The 17,880-nt window shown below is 39.6% G+C and overlaps 1 protein-coding gene across 9 annotated transcripts in view; it reads left to right on the top strand.

Annotated features, from left to right (window-relative positions):
- THSD7A (thrombospondin type 1 domain containing 7A) overlaps nt 1–17,880 on the top strand; it is a 555,303-nt gene that overhangs the window by 151,166 nt on the left and 386,257 nt on the right. For 5 of the 9 annotated variants that reach the window (XM_025212157.1, XM_025212158.1, XM_014523122.2 and 2 more), the window contains exons 1-2: nt 6,562–6,686; nt 7,415–7,925. In XM_025212157.1, coding sequence (XP_025067942.1) covers nt 7,769–7,925 — 157 coding nt within the window. In that variant the 5' untranslated portion in view covers nt 6,562–6,686; nt 7,415–7,768. Of the gene's footprint in view, nt 1–6,561; nt 6,687–7,414; nt 7,926–17,880 lie in introns of those variants that run through there. The other 4 variants (XM_025212153.1, XM_025212155.1, XM_025212154.1 and 1 more) reach the window with 1 other exon arrangement.

Genomic DNA, 17,880 nt, shown 5'->3' with positions numbered 1-17,880 from the left:
GCGTGGTGGTGGGCCCGGGTTACAAGGGGGGGAAGCAGGCCCTTGCCCACCCCATGCCCAGTGCCCCATACTGCAGCCACTTGCAGCCCACCTGGGACTGCTTGTGCCTGCTCTGGACACCCCTGTGTGGGCTGCGAGTGGCTGCAGCATGGGGCGCTGGCTGTGGGGTAGGGAAGGGGCCAGTTTCTCCCCACACTCAGCACCAGCTTCTTCCCTGCCGTCAAGCAGGTGGTCGGGGCTGTGCGCTGCCCCCCCACCTGTACCATGGGACTGAGGGGCACTGGGTGTGAGTGGGTGGGGAGCCACTGGGAGCACGGGGCCTGCACTGGTGTCCCAGGGTTAGTGCTGGTGGGGCCCAGAACAGGGTGGCAAGAGCGTGGGGTCCCAGCTGGCAGGGACTTTATGGAGCCGGGACAGCTCCCCCTTCTCTCTGCTGGTGCAGTGCAGCCCAGCCCAGCTCCACAGACCCCTGCCAGCCTGCGCCCTGCTTTGGGCCCCAGTGCTGGCCCTGGGACATTGGTCCCAAGACATTGAGTCATTGGTCCCAAGATGGTGACCAGGGGGCGGGGCACCTGTGAAGGGGCAGGGCTACCCATGGGGCCCTTGACAGCCTGCCAAAACTGGGTAAGCAGCTCTCTGCCCAAAATAATTGCCCACCCCTGTTCAAGGGCCTACCCTCCTTACCCTTAATCAAATGATTTTCAAGACTTCTGCTGTGAGATAGTTATAGATCCCACAGTAGCTTCACTAAAGGAGATTTCTTTCTACAGTGAGGAATGTGCAAGAGAGCATGAGCAATACAGTGACAGGATAGGAATTGCTCCCACACAAGGGAACAGGGAATGAAAAACGCTCTTTAGATTATCTAGGTTTTTGGTCTGAGCGATTAGGAGTAAGCAAATGCTGCACATCCAGTAACTCTCCTGTTTAGGGTGACACCAGAGAATACTATATACAGAGCAGTAGGAAATTACCCACAACAGAGATGAATTGGGAATCAGGGTGAACTGCATATTTTGGGTGTCACAACTCATGCCTAGAGTCATTTAGTATATTATTTCTCCCCTTTGCTCAGGAGTATACATAAAGTAAAAAAGTCTACCCACATAAGCAGTCAAACTGAGAGACTCAGAGGAAAGTTGATATAATCAGTGTGATGGAGAGGTTGCTTTGGAATTATCTTCTGGACAGATATTTGGTGATTCTTTATTTATCTTTGCAGTACTTGTGCCTTTCATGCCACAACTGTTCCTTTTACTGAAGTGAAAATTGCTGCTTTTAAGAAATTAAATTGAGACAAGGGATATTGAAGGCGAGTCCTTAACTTTAGCTAATGTTTTCAATATGATTCAAGAAAGAAAATACTCATTTTACCCAAGTCACATTCTGCCTCCATTTGTTGATTCTGTCATATAGTTTGAGTGTAGGTGTATGCAGCAGGAAGTGGAAGAGCAATTTAGCCTTCTTGCTATTGATCCAGAGACATGAGTTTTGAGCCTTCCACTTGTGGAGGCCCAGTGTGCCACCTAGATCAATTCAGACCTTTGAATTTTTGTATAAGTGACTATAAAATCTTCAAAAGATAAGGAAATATGACTCTGAAGTTTTCAGCTGTAGTGTTTTCTGAGTAGATGGGATATTCTTGCACTAGTATAACTGGCAATTCTTAAGCACTAGCTAAGAAATTTGTTTTGGACTCAGCATTTTTCTGTCTGTGAATAATTATCACACAAAGCATATTAATGGTATTTTGCATTAATGGTCTGGTGTTGCGATTTTTGTAATTCATTAATTGTTCTTAATATGGGAAATTGGCATAAAATAATTATCATCTCTTTAATTGTTTATATGCCTATTATGATGTTTTCTGCTCTAAATTGTATTGCATTTTCATAAGATTTCAGTATTGTTACTTTCTAACAATGAAATAAAAATCATGGCTTATTGCTTTCATGGTGCAGTTCTCAACTTCAGGGAAATTTGGTGCTACATATTTTCAAAAACAATAATTAAAACCCTTGAAAGGGGTTTTCTTGGTTTTCCTTTTTTGGGGGGAGTGTGGTAAAAATAAAAAGGGATTATTGGCAATCATTTAATAGGGCAGTTCATAGAGTTTGTCCAAATGGCTTCAGTGCCTTGCACAAATGAATGCAACTGAATGTATATCTAGAGGGACTAATTAGCTGGTGTCTTGAAGTGCAATATTGACATTGTTAAACTGCCAACATGGAGCATTGACAGAGACTCTATGATTTTGTTTCTATAATCTTGACCAGAGGTGTCTCTTCTAGAGTTAGTAAATATTTGTTTTGGGACACCAAAGTCATGTACAACTGTAATGTCAAATTAAGAGTCCTACATTAATAACTCCTTATGAGTTCTTAACTGGAGGGATGCAAGCTTCATGGCTTCTGTAGACTTCCTGCATTGCTTCCTATATTGGGGCAGATCCCAGCCAGAACTTAGCAAAATTGGAAAGAGGTCAGAGGGTAAGGAGTTTCCTGGCATGGAAAAGCTTGAGAACAACTCATTTCTATCAGAGGAAAATGTGTTGCAGATTAAGGCCATAGATAAAAAATTTTGTCGCTAAAGCTCTAATTTTCAGGTTGTTGCTCAAAAGAGTGATCACTAATTATTTGAACAAATAACAAATGTTGATGTGGAGTTCATATCATGCAAAAGAAGGAAAAGATGCATGTGATTTGTTTTATTGGATTAGTTAACAAAGTATTAAAGGCTTGATTTACCACCTCTGGAGCAGGGGAATGCTAATTGTACTCTCCTATAGTAACTGTGCATAATCTCTTTCTGAAAGAGAAGCAGAGCTTTAAACTCTGTCTGTGATGGAGGCTGTCCAGGGTGTGCAAAATCCTTCTAATCCATGCTTGCATGACTAGTTTTGGGGTTGTATATTGGCTGGCTGCAGGTCCCTTAGTGACAAAGTATTGTAGGGGCTTTTGCAGCAAACTTTTATGTCAGCTTCTGCTGCCATATGACCTGTACTTTTAGAGATGTGTGTGTTTTCATGATTGAAAGTAGAAGGTTCCTTTTAATTGTGCCATCATTCCACCATCTCTGTAAATTGGCTATAAAGGTTCAGCTATCTATGAAGTTGTTTAAATACAAAAGCTAACATTTGAGTTAGGTATCCAGATTGTAGCCATATTGGTCTAAAGGCAAAAGGAATCAAAACTCTTCCATGAGTTGATATCTTTTATTAGACCAATTAGATATTTGCAAACAAAATATTTTATTTATTTGCAAGCTTTTGGGCACATTCATACTTCATCAGGTAGAGGAGAGAGCAGAGATTGTAAAAGTTCTCCTAGGTAGAAATGAAAATTTATATTTCACAGGAGACCTGAAGGTGTGATAATGTTTCCTGTTTGAAATAGTTTATTTTGTCCAGGTTAGGTACAGAGAAAGGTTGAAAATGTCTTTTTACCTCAGAATTCTCTGGTGGCAAGCAGGATGCAAGGGTTCTGGGATAGACGTTGCTTAAACTGGTTTGACCCAAATCAGTTAAGTCTGATACTACATTCAACCAGGTTTATCTCAAACCAGTTTCAGCCATTTTCAAACTGGTTTATGTGCACCGAACATCTGTTCTGTTACAGGTTTAAACCAGTTTGGCTAGGGACAGACATTCAAAAAGCCTGAGCCTGAATTGATTCAATTTTTAAAGTTTAGTCTAACCTGGCTAAGCTAAATCAGTTTGTAATTGTACAGACAACCCAGGCATGCAGGCACATGCCTGCAATGGCTCAGGCTAGAAGCTGGGGGGGGGGGCTAGAGCAGCCCTCCCTTTCCTTCCACAGGGCCGAGCTGAGGGGGGCGTGGCCAGTTCCCGGCAGGATTAGGGAGGGGTTCCCCCCTCCTTGATAACAGAGCATTTATCAGCTCTGCTATCAGCATTTATCACCCCATCAAAAACAAACAGCCTTTCTCATTAGTTCAAGCTCTTCTTAAACAAAGAAAGAATGGAGGGATATTATCAGCTGCGCTGTTGATTATTTCAAAAAGGTCTAAGCCGACACTGCTGTCTGCCACAGCACGGACTATAGCCACCATGTGGTCTGCTAGCTAATGCTGAGGTGTCTGTGTAAGGCAGAGGGGATGGGGGATTCCTGCTTAGCAGGGAGTGGTGAGGGGAGCAAGGGGGAGAGCTGGAGGAAGCCAGCCAGACACTGCTGTGCCTGCAAGTCTCTGCCGGAGCTGCAGCCAGGGAGCAGAGGGGAGGGTCCAGCCCTGTTGTGGAGTAGAGAACCTCGCCCAGTGCAGAGAGCATGCCAGGATGCTGGGGGACTCTGATTTAGCTTAAACCAGCAAGGGGTCTGGGACAGACATTGCATAAACTGGTTTGACCCAAATCAGTTAAGTCTGATTCAGCCGGTTAAGTCTATTCAATCAGATTCATCTTAAACCAGTTTTAGCCATTTTAAAACCAGCTTATGTGCACTGAACATCTGATTTGTTACAGGTTTAAACCAGTTTTTGATCACTTAAACCAGTTTATGTGTAATGTCTGTGCCTAGCCCAGGGGGCTGCACTGTGTGGCACAGAGCAGCCTAGTACTGGGGGAGCCCATGCATGCTGAGTTGAGAGGAGCAGGGACTGCACATGTACGTGCTGGAGGAGGAGAGGGAACTGATACCTGTGTGTGTAGCTCACACTATTGCTGTCTGTGTAGGGTGTGACCCCTAGTCCTTTGGAAGTTGAACTTCCCTGGTATAGCTTATACTATTTAAAAATGTGTCTATCACAAAACTGGAATTCCATTGATTGATTGATTTGATTCTGTGAGGTTTGTGTTATGGTTACAAAGCTACCTTCATCTGTCCCCTTCTTGTCTTCAACTGCCCAGAGAGACCTTGTGGCCTCCCTTGGATAGAATCTGTCAATCCTTTCACCCTTGAACTGAGCCCTGATATTTGTATGAATCATTATTACCAAACAGGTATGACTGAGATCTCCTTTCTACATTTTTTCTTTTCAGGAGTCTGATCAGAGGTGTATGTAAAATGAGTATACCACATTCTTAAACCTAAACATTCTTTCCTTATTTAAATATCCCCCTACTAAACTAATACAATGAAAACCCCAATAACCAAGTGAACATGTAGTCTCCAATAAGTATTTCTGAGTAACTTCTTTCATAGTCTGTCACTAGAAATCAAAGATGGAATTCTTGAACATTATTCATTTTCATATTTTTGTCTGCACATTTATATTAATATAAATTTGTATATTTGTGTATGTTTAGCATTTGAAAAAGGTTTCATACCTATTCAGAAAGTAAATAGACGTGTACACATTGATGGTGTTCATGGTTAGTAATTTGCCGCTTGTATTGAATTGTCAGGAGCACTTTGTTGTAGAGCTATATATACATAAAAATAGAGAGATGTCTGTTTGTGTGGGGGGGATGTACTCGCTCCTGATATAGGTGTTTGTTTATATTAGAAACTATCCCAGACCCCATTTGTTCCCCTTTACTAACTACCTGGCCAGTCTGTCTCTCTAAGGTAACATAGGAAATATTTACAGTGCTATTCTTGCTAGATTCATATGCACTCCAGGGCTGGACACGGGCATGGGGAAACCGGGGAGTTGCCCGGGACCCAGACAGAAAGGGCGCCCAAAAATGGTAATTTCCCCCCCATTGTCTGATTATTATTATCATTATCTCTAGTGAAGCAGGAGGAGGGGGTGAAGTGGGGTGTGATACTAAAAGTTTGCCTGGGCCGCCAGGAGTCTAGGTAAGGTACTGATGTACTCACAGTAAAATATTCAGTGTTCAGTGCTTTTGAAGAAGGGACCCTATAGTCTTGGTAACTCTAAAAGGCTGATTTTTCCCTTGTGATAGATTTGTCTATTAGCTAGCATTTTTACTCTTTATCTTTGAAAGAATTATGTAAACTCTTTTATCTACTTGCATAATTAAAAAACGACTGCCTTAGATTCCTTATTGACTACAAAAGATATTTTAGCAAACAGTAAATCTGTTCTTAAAATGTCTAAATTTGTTCCTTGTAAATGTTGCATCAATTTATTACCCCTAATAACCAATAAAATGCCTTGAACATTACCAATTTGTTCTTAACTCAAAATTCTGGTATGAAATAGGCTGTGCCGTGAGTTCAAGGTTTTGTTTTGTTCTTTCTCATTTAAAGGAGCTAAAGGAACTAAAGGGAACAATTACATGGTTTGCAAACAGAATACAGCACAATCTGAGTAGCAGAAATGAATAATACCCATTTTCACTACACCTTAGCTGATGCACATTCTGCATCAGGATGCTATAAATTTGTTAGGATCATGGCTTTCTATGTATCCCTTATCAACCTATAATCTTCTGATTGTTGCCTGTTTTTCAACAGCTGAGGAACAGTAATCCACACTTGCTTATCTCTCTTAATCACAGCCTCACAGTGCTAGAGCTCCCTGAGCCTTTAATTCCCTCTTAGAGGCGTAACAGAGTGGAAAGTAAACAAAGACGAATTTGCAACCTTCAACATTGCTAATTTGCTCTGATGTCAGAATATTTAAATAGGCAAGGACTTGGGAATTATTTGATCAAGGCTGATTTTAATCTAATGCATGTGAAAAGGCTGAGTCTGGGAAGGTTCTACAAAATGACAGGCATCCCAAGAGAGGTTTCCTGAAGGTTCCCCCTTTCAATAACAGTAATTTCATCATTTAAAACTCTATGGCTGATGTGTTGTTAGAATGCATTTGTTTTTTATCGGGGTGTTGGTTGTAGCCGGGTTGCTCTATGGACATAGACAGACAAGGTTATTTGGGTAAATGTGATATCTTTTATTAGATCAACTGAATAGTTGGAAATTTGTTCTTTGCAAGCTTTTGGACACAGGCGCCTCTTTGTTTTTTATCACACTTTTATGTATGAGGTTGGCCCATCTGAGAACAGTTCTTTTGCTTTTCAATTTTTGTAGATTATGAAAAACTAGGTTAACAAATTTATCCTTGTTTCAGTATTAGGGAATGATCTGCAAAATAAAGATCCCCGTTAAAAAGAAATAAAAGCTTTGTTTCCTTCTTGCATCCCTGATCGTCTGCTACAGCACTCTACAATTTAGGTGGTAAATCTTCAGTATATTTTAAGTGAAAGAGTATATTTACTGTTATGGGATAATGTTTGTCTAAAGTTCTGTATTCTTAAATGTATCTGTACCAATGCAATCAAATAAACTATATATGCTAACTGATTTAAAGGCATAGAAAATCATGTATTTAAAGAGTCCTTCCTAAGCTTTCCTGAGTTTTGTTTTGTTTTTTATTTTATTAGGATGTGTTCTTTATGGTATTTCAGGCAGATGTAGTAGTTCTGTGCAGTGAGATTGCAGCATTTGCTTATTTGTGTTTCTCTTCATTTCTCTCTCACTCTCTCCAGCTGGTGTAAATGAGTGCTGCTGCCTCGCAGACCAAGATAACCTGCTCAGTCAGCTGGAGCCCCCTGTGGACAGCTGTCTCTCAGCTGATGGAAAACCGCTACTAACCACTGAATGGAAGAGAGTGGCAGCAACAACCAGACTAGCAGCAGCAAGCAATAGCAGCAGCAAGCAAGGGCTCTATTGTTCCCTGGTGTTAAACAGTTTTTCCTTTTCAACTGCGATGCACAATAGCTGGGAAGAGGTTTCCATTCTACTCCTCCCTGTGAAGAAATTCTGAAGAGGGGAAAATTACTCGAACAAGGGTTACCCATTGTGCGGCAGATTTTGACACTGAAACAGCCTGCTCTGAAGGCATGGGGTTGAGACAAGGAAGCACAGTTTTATTCGGTGGTGCAGGGGCTTTTGCTGTTTCAGTCCAGTGCATTGGAGTGCTTGTGGTTCTGTTTGGAATCTGGGAAGCTAAAGCACAAAGTGAATTTGAAACTTCATCTGTATATTTGTGGAAGACTGGTAAGTAAGAATGCTACATTAATATATTTTGGCGCATCTCCTTCCAGTAGCAAATGTTAATATTTTTAATCCCAGGTTCTCAGACTAGAATTTTAAATCTTTACAATTTATTGACTGCTTTCAAGGGAAATAAATGAGGTAATATTCCAGAATGCTGTTATCTAAGGTACTATGACTAATAAAAAACAGCCCCAAACAGTGAATTTTGCTCTGTGTGTGTGTGTGTGTGTGTGTATGTGCATGCACGCACGCACCTGCGTGTGTGTTTTTAATAGGTCTATATTGTATGAATAGAATAAATCAGGTCATAACATACCATTTATATTGTAGGTAAAAACTGTTATAAAAGAAGCCAGCAGTGCCAATGGGGTTCTGAAAACATAGATGCTTCACAAAGGAAGATGTAGTTCAGCATGTGTATTCTTGTATGTTCTTTAATGACATGTAATATATTCAGTGTGGTAATGGATGAGGAGTTGGGTTTGTTAAATTTAGGTTTCTTGCACAGTATATAGGACACGTGAAAACTAAAGATGGATTAGGTGAAATAATCCAAGTGATGCCAGACCTCATAGTCAAAGAGGGAAAGGCAAATAGGCTATGTGGATTCAGCATCACACCAGACAGATTATTTCCTCTGCTCTGTCACTAATGAGTTACGTGTCTGTTTTAAAGATTGCATAGTCAAAGCTCTTCTCATGCTCAACTTTTTATTAAAAATTGGTATTTTTGTTAGTACACTGTACAAATTGTCAACACAATTACATGTTAGCAATATATTGGTACTTCTTAGCACTTTAACATATGTCCTATTCTAAAGGTTTCATTTAGCAAACATAAGTGAAGCATCTGAAGCAATAAATATTTTAGGAAATTGTTCTTTTTTGTATATTGTCAGGAATAAACCACATACAAAGTAGCATGATTCTTTCTGAAATGCTTTCTCATGAATAGGATAATATAGGAGCCAGAGAAAGTGTGAATTAATCATTTGATCAGAAAACAAGTTTGAGGAAACTGGGTTCTTCTCCTGCATGAAGAGTGCCCCTCAATTTCTGTCATAGAGGCAGATCACTGATATCCTGAATTTTTTAACAGGTTGCATCTATCCAGCAGCTTGAGGAGATTAAAGGGGCATTCTTCATTTAAACTAATAGACAAGCTTCCTAATACTACTAGAAATAAATTTAGAGGGAAAAAATTCTTTACAACTGTCACTTGGTATTGAAGATTGATGGAATAATGATAGTAGTATGAATTTAACTGACTCTGTGTAATTTTTTTCAAACTAACCCATGGCAAATTTAAAAGAGCTTTTCTAATCACACGATTTTTTTTTAAGTGGCCCAAAAATAGACACGTCTAGTTTTTTGTTTTTTTTTCTTTGCAAAACCACAATGACAATTTCAGAGCTTTTTTATAAAGCATTTCACATTTAATTAAACTAATTGAAAGCCATCAGCAGAATAAACTGTCTAGCATTTTATTACCCCTCCATTTAGTAATTTAATGGCTGGTATTTAAAACTGGTGAAAAACGACAATATAGACTGAGAACAGTAACAACTGTAGTTAACAAACTGAAATGATTTTATAATGGCAAAGAGCTATTTATTACAATTATATAATGAATAACTCCATTGCTTATGTATATAGTGTATTAGCTTTCTTAGTGCCTCACTTTTTTTTCCCGGAAAGGCAATTTTTAAAACTACAAGGACTCCAGATCTAAGTAAGTTAAAGTAGGCATGCTCTCACATGAAACTGGACTAGCTCTTACTTTTGATCTTTTAGAGTCTCTCAGTTCAGGTTGATGACTAAAATAAATGCTTGTGTCTTTAATGTGCATAACATAAAAGCAGCAATTTAACACTAAAATAAAATCTCAAAATCAGGAGCTTATAACAGTGGCTAATTCCAAGAAATTGGGAGCATCATTTAGTGGACAAGATCATGGGAATGGGTACCCATAGACTTGAATTATTTTTGCATTGATTTAGGCTAGGGACAGAAGTTACACACAAACTGGTATAAGTGATCAGAAACCAGTTCAAATCTGTAACACAACAGAAGTTCAGTGCACATAAACCACTGTCAAAATGGCCAAGCCAGCTGAAGATAAACCTGGATGGATATAGTATCAGACTTAACTGATTTAGGTTACATTTTTTTTTTTTTAACTTCTGTCCCAGATCCTATCCAGATTCAAGTTAACTCAGTCCCCCAGCATCCCAGGATACTTTGCATCTCCCTGCAAGTCCCCCTTTGCAGGGTAGGCAGGCTAGGCTTGGCTTAAGCTGTCTGTTTTAGAAGAAAGGCGTCTTCTAGCACCCTGAAGCATCTTGCCTGGGCCACTGCAGGCATGTGGCTGCATTTCTGGAATCAAAAGTGAATGTCTGTTCACTTCAGTCTATGCAGTTTAGACTAACCTGCAAAGATTGAATAAATTCATCCTTGTGCTTTTTGACCGTGTCTATACTTAGCCTTTGTTACTGTTGTTGGTTTCGTGACTCATCATTTCAGTTTCTTCTTGTGTAGAAGAGAGAAATAATAGAGAAAATGATAAAATTTGTAAAGTACTTTGAGATCTATAGATGAAAGGGCATGTGAAAGGTTCTTGTCTAGCTTAAGCCCACTAAATCTTATTCAGGAAAACTCTTCCAAGTAGTGTACAGCCTAGTGAGTTATAGCTATTTAGCTCCACTTAATAAAGTCAGAAATTTTGTTCCAGTGTGATTGGAATAGATTTAGTCACTGTTGTAAGAGTAGAAGGGAAAGGCTGTGACTTCGTTTGCTGAGGTTAGGTTAGTTTCGTTTTGTTAAGCATTGAGGGCACTAGAAAAAAAATTCTTGATTATACAAGCAAGAGTCCTCCTCATATTACAAGTGAGAAGGTATTAAATCCATTTGTGTTTGGAATGCTCCATACTCCCTTTTGGAGAGAGATGATTTTAGAGTTTAAAGTCCTTTTTCAAGAAAACATTTCCTGATGTTGACAGGCTTGCTGGTTATTATCTTGTCTTTCTTCTTTTTCCTTTTTTAGAAAAGATTATAAAACAATATGATGGCCAAGTAAATGTGGGCCACACTAGATGCCTCACATCTGAGTGCTTCTTAGTTAATTTTTGGAATGAGTTTGGATAAGGGCATGGTAATAACGTATTACTGGATAAGCATCTTCTCCTTGTAATGGATAAAAGTAATGTACCTTTGATACCAAGGGTCTTAATCTTTTCTTGACATAATAAGGTTTTTTCCTCTTGAGTCATTCAATTTTTTTCCTGCTTGAAAGGTCCCAGAGGGAGTGATAGAACAATTGCTGTTCATTTGTCTAGAAGGATCTCTAAATATGAAGTCTCACAAAGCTCTTCAGCTATCCTTCTAACTTGGACTATTGTTCATTCATCAGATCCAGCTGGTGTATGCTTTTGTTTTCCTAGTGCCAGGCTCAGATTGGGGTTTGAGAACAACTTGTCTAGATTTTTATTGTCTAATACCATGATGGTGCTAGTTGTGAAAAAGATCCTTGCAGTGTTGGCTTGAGTCCTATGCGTCCTTCCCTGCACCCAGGGGCGGGCTCCCTCACTTGCTTGTGGAAATGTGATATGAAGGGGTTCAGTGGTGTTATCTCATGCCCATTGCTGATAGTACTCATGTCACCGGTGTGGCTGGTCCTGGGGCTCCACCTCCCCTACACCCCGGTCCACTCACCCACCGTGCAAGTCAGGACACTGGTCTGCAGCCAGTGGTTTGGGCCCCTGGCACTTCCCCTTTGGGGCTCCCTATCAGCTGTCATCTCAGGAGGATTGAGTTTAAGACTCTACTCTGCCCAGCTCCATTGTGGTTGCCTCTGCTTCGGTCTTCCAAGCAGCAACCACATCAGAACAAAACAAGCAAAAGGGTAACAAGAAAAACAAATAGCTTCCCCCCAGCATCCACTCTGGGCTACTCCCAGCTGGGGAAGTGTTCCTGGCCTTTCTGTATCTGCCCCATTTCAGATCCCATGGGGACAATGTACTGGGGAGCAACCCACAACCTGGGCATCTCCAGGCTGCCCTAGGCTAGGTCCCCACTCACTCCCCCCCCTTGCCCAGCATTTGCCGGGAATTTTAAACTCCCTGTGTCAGTGCCTGAGGCTGCCATCATCAGCCAGGTGCCGCCAATCTTGACTGACAGCTGGTTCAAAAGCCAGCACTGCAGCGTCATGTGTTGCTCCTTCTCCGGCTCCAGCTTACCTTCAGGTAAATTCCCTAGCTGCCCTGGGGTCCCCTGTCTGTGGTCAGGGTTACTGGGGCTCCCAGAACCCCTGGCTCTCATGAGCAGCTCCAGCTGCCACGTTAGTGGATAGGAGGTTAGAACTTGTGTGTATTTCTTGGTAGGAATATTGGCATCTGTTTGTTGAGTAAACATCAGCAAATTGTGGTTTTTAAGGATCTTTGTTGCCCTCTCCTCATGTGCTCTTGGCAATTCATCTGGCATCAGGAGCTGAAAACACATTTTATAAAGCAGCTTCTATATTGATTTATTACAGTGCCCTTTTCATAGGGATGCACTTAATTTTGAATCAAAAGTTACAGGTGTTATAAAATGGGTTTACTAGTGTTTTAGATGGTATCAATTTTGGCAGTGTATTGCATGAGGTTTTTTCCAGTAGCTCTACTGGTGCAATCCCGCTCTCTCTCCCTCTTTTTATTAGAATTCAAGCTGCTGACCCCAAACCTATAAATACCCTGGGACCGTCATGCACTTGGCCATTATGCACTAGACCATAACAATGGCTGGATTCTGGGTCCTTGGATTAGCAGTTCTTGGCTTTTGTTGTTTATGAACTAGTGCAGCATTGATTAAATTAAATGTTTGCCTTCCTGTTTTTTGGAAATGTCCAAATTTGACCTTTTAGGCACTGGAATTTACATCTGTTCTCAGAACAGGTAAATGAGCTGATGGATGGTTGATATTATATATAAATATTTTAAAAAACAAAGTTGAATGCCTGTATTCTGACACGTTTAATTGGGCATACTTTGCTTTTGAACTAAATGTTATATACAAATTATCATAAAATAACCATAGTTTATTAGTTTTGAGTCAGTCTCATTAAAGTTTAACAAACCATGCAATGAAGAACTCTTGATTTGCATACACAAATATACACCCATGCTTTATTTTTCTTGATGGCCAGACTTGCCATCTTTTCCATGTAAGGTCTTCTCTGCATCAAAATGGTGAAATTCTGCGTTGATGACCCAGATGACTCTCGATATCAAGATTACTGTTAATGGACTAGTGCACAATGATTTATTAGTAGACACTGCCTATTAATGATTTGTGAAGAAAGTGGATAGCAAAAGTTCACTCGTGAGTAGAGAGATCCTTGAACATGAAAATTGGACATAGAATTGACCAACAAAAAAGCTGTTTCTGTTTGCTTGACTTGTTTATAAGATGGAGGCCAGATGCTGAAAGTGAAGTTAGTTCTGTAATGTGTTAATGTTTAGGGATATTTGGCTACCAAAGACATTTATTTATTTGGTAATAGTTATTTGGGGCTTTTAGGACATCCTGGTAGACTCTAATGCATTGGGTAGGACTGTGAAGGAGGTTAAATTCACAAGTGGTAACAACAATAACACAATCAGCAATACCTTGCAATTGGGGATGGTTGTCTTCCATGATTTTTTTTTTTATCTGCGGGTCTGAAGATGGCTGACAAGGCCAATTCGGGATAAACAGACTCTGTTGCAACTCAGCCACATGTTTCTGTGTGGGGTGGGTGGCTCTGGTTCTTGATTCAGTCCACAACATGCTGTTTCTGCCACTCCCACTTTTCTGTCTCCTGTTGTCATCGTAGTGTTTCAAAGTACTGATATCCTTGCAACAGACTCTTCCTCTATTTGGGGTGTTACTGGGCAGTAGTCTCCTACAAGTTGATGTGTATGTTACATTTTTTCAAGTTGTCCTCAAGGACTTCATTTTCTGTGCCCTCCTCTTGAGCATACACCTTGACTAAGATGGGAGAATAACACTTGCTATGTGTAGTAATGTATGTTTGGAAAAATAACCTAAGCTACTCATATGGATATTGAGCTTTGAGTTGCTGGTGAATAAGAACATTGGTGGGGAAAAAAGCATAAATTGGCTATCTAGATAATAAGGAAAGGATTTTGCTTCAGTTGGGCAACTTTTTAGTATAAAGGATAGTTAATAGTGAATGCCACGTATCAGTCCTTATAGATAGCGCTGATCCAGTATAGAAAACATGGTGCTTTTGCTCACCAGTTATTATAAATTAGCTCCTACTACACCACCCTTGTATGTTCTTATAAAGATACTCCAGGAAATTCTCTTAAGTGTTAACATCCATATTCTTTTCCTGTCCCAGCTATGATTTGTCTACTACATTCTCCTTCACATGTACATTCTTATCCTTTGTATTAAATTCAGTATTCAGTCAGAGCTGCTTGCAGAAACACTTGTTAATTTCTAACCTCTCTTAAATGCTATTTGTCACAGTCAGGCAGTATACTTATGTTGTGTGGAGGTTTTGTTTTGTTTTGAAATATATTTTTTACCCTGTTCCAGAGACAACTTAAGAATGCTGCAGACTGGTTTGTGTGCCCTGCTCACTTGTGCTTGAAAGTCTTTCATGGTGTTCATCCTTCCAGTTTGACATGTCAGTATAATGTCTTGTCTTTTTTTCTCTCTGGACTATAGGACCACAGTAAGTGATCCTTTTAGCTCGTAAAAGCTAACTTTGGGTCAGAATAGTCCTGATCAGTGCCAGAATGGGAGTATGCCATTAGGACAAAACAGGGTGCTTCAGGAAGTGATCTTGAAATCTTTACTATGTCCTGTATGTCACTGCTGAATAGCTGCCCTAGCAAAATACTTAATAGCCTCTAGCTGCTAGTGAAGTCACAGAGCAGCTACTGTGACTATGTTGTGTTTCAAGATGCTGTGACATTTCTTTTTGCAAGAAATGGTTCCCTTGTATTTGGCTATATTGATAGTTTATTAAACTAACAACTTTGGCAGCTGAGGTCTGTAACTAGATACTGTTTTAAATACATGATATTGTACATATAAAAGAGTATTGCATTCCATTGTAGAGGAGAGTTTTATTTTGCTGGTGTATAAATTGTCCTTTGCTGTTTGGGTAGTCACTCTTCACTATTTGGGAGCTGGACTCAATCTTCCGAGGTCCCTTCCAGCCCTAATGTCTATGAAATCTATGAAATCTATTTGACTGTCATTTTCTCTTGGTCAGTTTTGGCTGGGGTTGCATATGTGAAACAGAGGGCAGAACCTGGCTAACAGTCTTCAAGGCAGTTAGAAATTATTCTAAATGAATGAACTATTTATATAAATACAGTAGACCCTCACATATTTGAACCTTGTTTGTTCCTATATATATATTTGTTTTTATTATTTATCAGACATCTATAATATAGAAAGAAGACCATGAAAACAAAACAAAATCCAACAGCAAAAAAAAAAAAACCAAAAACAAAAAAAAAAAAAAAAAAAAAAAAAAAAAAAAAGCCTAATTAAAAAACGTGTGCTTATAAAGGTATTCAGTTTTTTGCATTTCCAGTGACCGGGATACATGTTTATATATTCAAGTATACATGTAAACAAGGTTCAGATACGTGAGGGTCTACTGTATTTACATAAATAGTTCATTCATTTAGAATATTTTCCAACTTCCTTGAAGACTGTTAGCCAGATTCTGCCCTCTGTTACACACATGCAGCCCCGGCCAACATTGACACGAGAAAATGACAGTCGAATAGTGAAGAGTGATTACCCAAGCAGCAAAGGACAATTTCCACACCAGCAAAATAAAACTCTCCTCATATATGAACAGAGGATAGATCCATGAGCTTCAGATAAGCAAGTATCTAGTATTTAAGCAATTTTTAAATTGATATAACCATTATAACACACACACATCTTTAATTTTCTATTGTATATCTAGGATGGATAGTGAACAAAATGTGAACATTGCTGATTTATTTATTTATTTATTTATTTTTCAAATAAAGATTGCTAGATGGTAATCGCCAGTTCCATCCAGAAGAGAAAATGTATATATTCAAACAATTTTTCCTTTGTTTGTAACTGTCACTTTATAACACTGCATTCATACATACTGGTCTCATGCAACTGTCTGAGTATAGGCATTTCCTGCCAACATCAGACTTCTCCTTCACTTCTCTGTACCTTGCGCTTCATTAGTTTTAGTTAGTCAACTGACACTGTGAACTGCAATGAGCCGTCAGTACCGGGTCAGCTGCCTTGCTTGCAACTTGCTAGTGTAATTACTGAAGAGAAGCATGAATAAAGATAAGGTTTGACCTCATAGCTTTCTCTGACAATTTGAAGCAGTGAATATACACTTGAAATGAATTGGACTGTGATTTGTGGAACAAACTAACATAAAGAAGCAACAGACAGAACTTTGTTCTTAATTATCTGTGCCTTAGAGAGTGTGGATCAGGTAATCATGTGGTGTAAAGTGGTGTAACCCCCACCAAATTTAATTAGAAGTTGTCAGTTTAGGCTATCTGAGGATCTGGTTGTCTTTGTAATCATTTCAGTTGGATACATTTTAAAACTGTATTTAAAAGATAAGTAACTGTTTGGCTTTAGGTTTCCCAGAAAGACTTTCTCAATTAAACTCAATGCAGACTTTACCCTAAACTTTCCATAGGTAACTACTTTTTCTTCTCCTGAATCAAACCAGAACAGAGTATCTCAGTTTCTTTAAAGACAGCTCTAAGTAGTAGGAAAGCTGCTGGGTGAGAGACTTGAATGAAAAAGTTGCATAAATACTGTCTGTAACCTAGAGATGTCAAGTCACCATTTGAGGAAGTGGTGCTCTTGTCTTGCCCTACATTCCTTGCCCTACATTTCTTGACTGAAACCCCAAATAGCAGGATTTGCCTTCTGCATATCTTTCCTTACCTTGTGGATACAATGTCCAGATTGGCACAGGATATGTATTTTGCCATATATCACAAGTGCTCACCATAAACTGTTTCTTGCACTTAACACTGAATCAGTTTAGCAAATTGACCATCTAGGCATTGCAAGGAATTATGGTTTTGAATATATCAGCATAAAGGAAGGAACACTTTGTAAACGTTTTAGCAAAGATGAAGGGAATGATGCAAGTGTCAGTCTACAAACTATCATGCGGACCTAAAATGCTCTGCTTGTACTTGGATTAGCTTTGGGCCATCAACTTGATGTACTTTGCAGTCTCCCAGTAACTGTTGCTTATTGCTCTGTACTTCTGACAGCCATTTGTGATGCAGTATGTGGGTAGGGGTTGGACTGGAACTTCCTACCATGTGTATGCCTTTCCTTTCTCCTCTTCTTCCTGCCCCTCCTTCCCCCATTTTTTTTTATATTCTTCCTCTCCAAATGTTTGTATCTGCACAAAGAACTTTTAAGATTATTGTTTTGTAAGCAGATGCATGTATATGCCATTAGTGCATGGTATTCACAACATTTTGACTAAATTAGAGCAAGTCTTCATTGAGAAAATCAATATAGATTATTGCTGAGAATTTTGTGAATTAGTTTTTTGTTTAATGTACAATCCCTTCAGTTAAGATGACCTCTGTTCACTCCAATTCCAATACATCTCTTTCAGGTATGAAATCTAACACTATCTGTTGAATTGCAGTACTGATAGAAGCACTGACCTTGGCAGTGTCACACAGCAGAGAGATGTTGTTCTAGCCTTCTGTCTTTATCTTGATTCATAAGGAGGTAAAATGACATCTGCAGGTATAACTATACTTGTGTATAGATACTTGGACTATGACCGTGGGCAGCATGGCTTCTGTGGGATCCAACATGGCTTCTGTGGGATACAACTGTGATGTAAATTAGAAGTCATTATTAGAGGTGGAAACAATAAAGTACTGCTAACTGAAACCAGATCA

Source organism: Alligator sinensis, unplaced genomic scaffold (genome assembly GCF_000455745.1).
Source record: "Alligator sinensis unplaced genomic scaffold, ASM45574v1 scaffold938_1, whole genome shotgun sequence".
Taxonomy (NCBI): Eukaryota; Metazoa; Chordata; order Crocodylia; family Alligatoridae; genus Alligator; species Alligator sinensis.
This window is presented reverse-complemented; position numbering and strand designations above follow the sequence as displayed.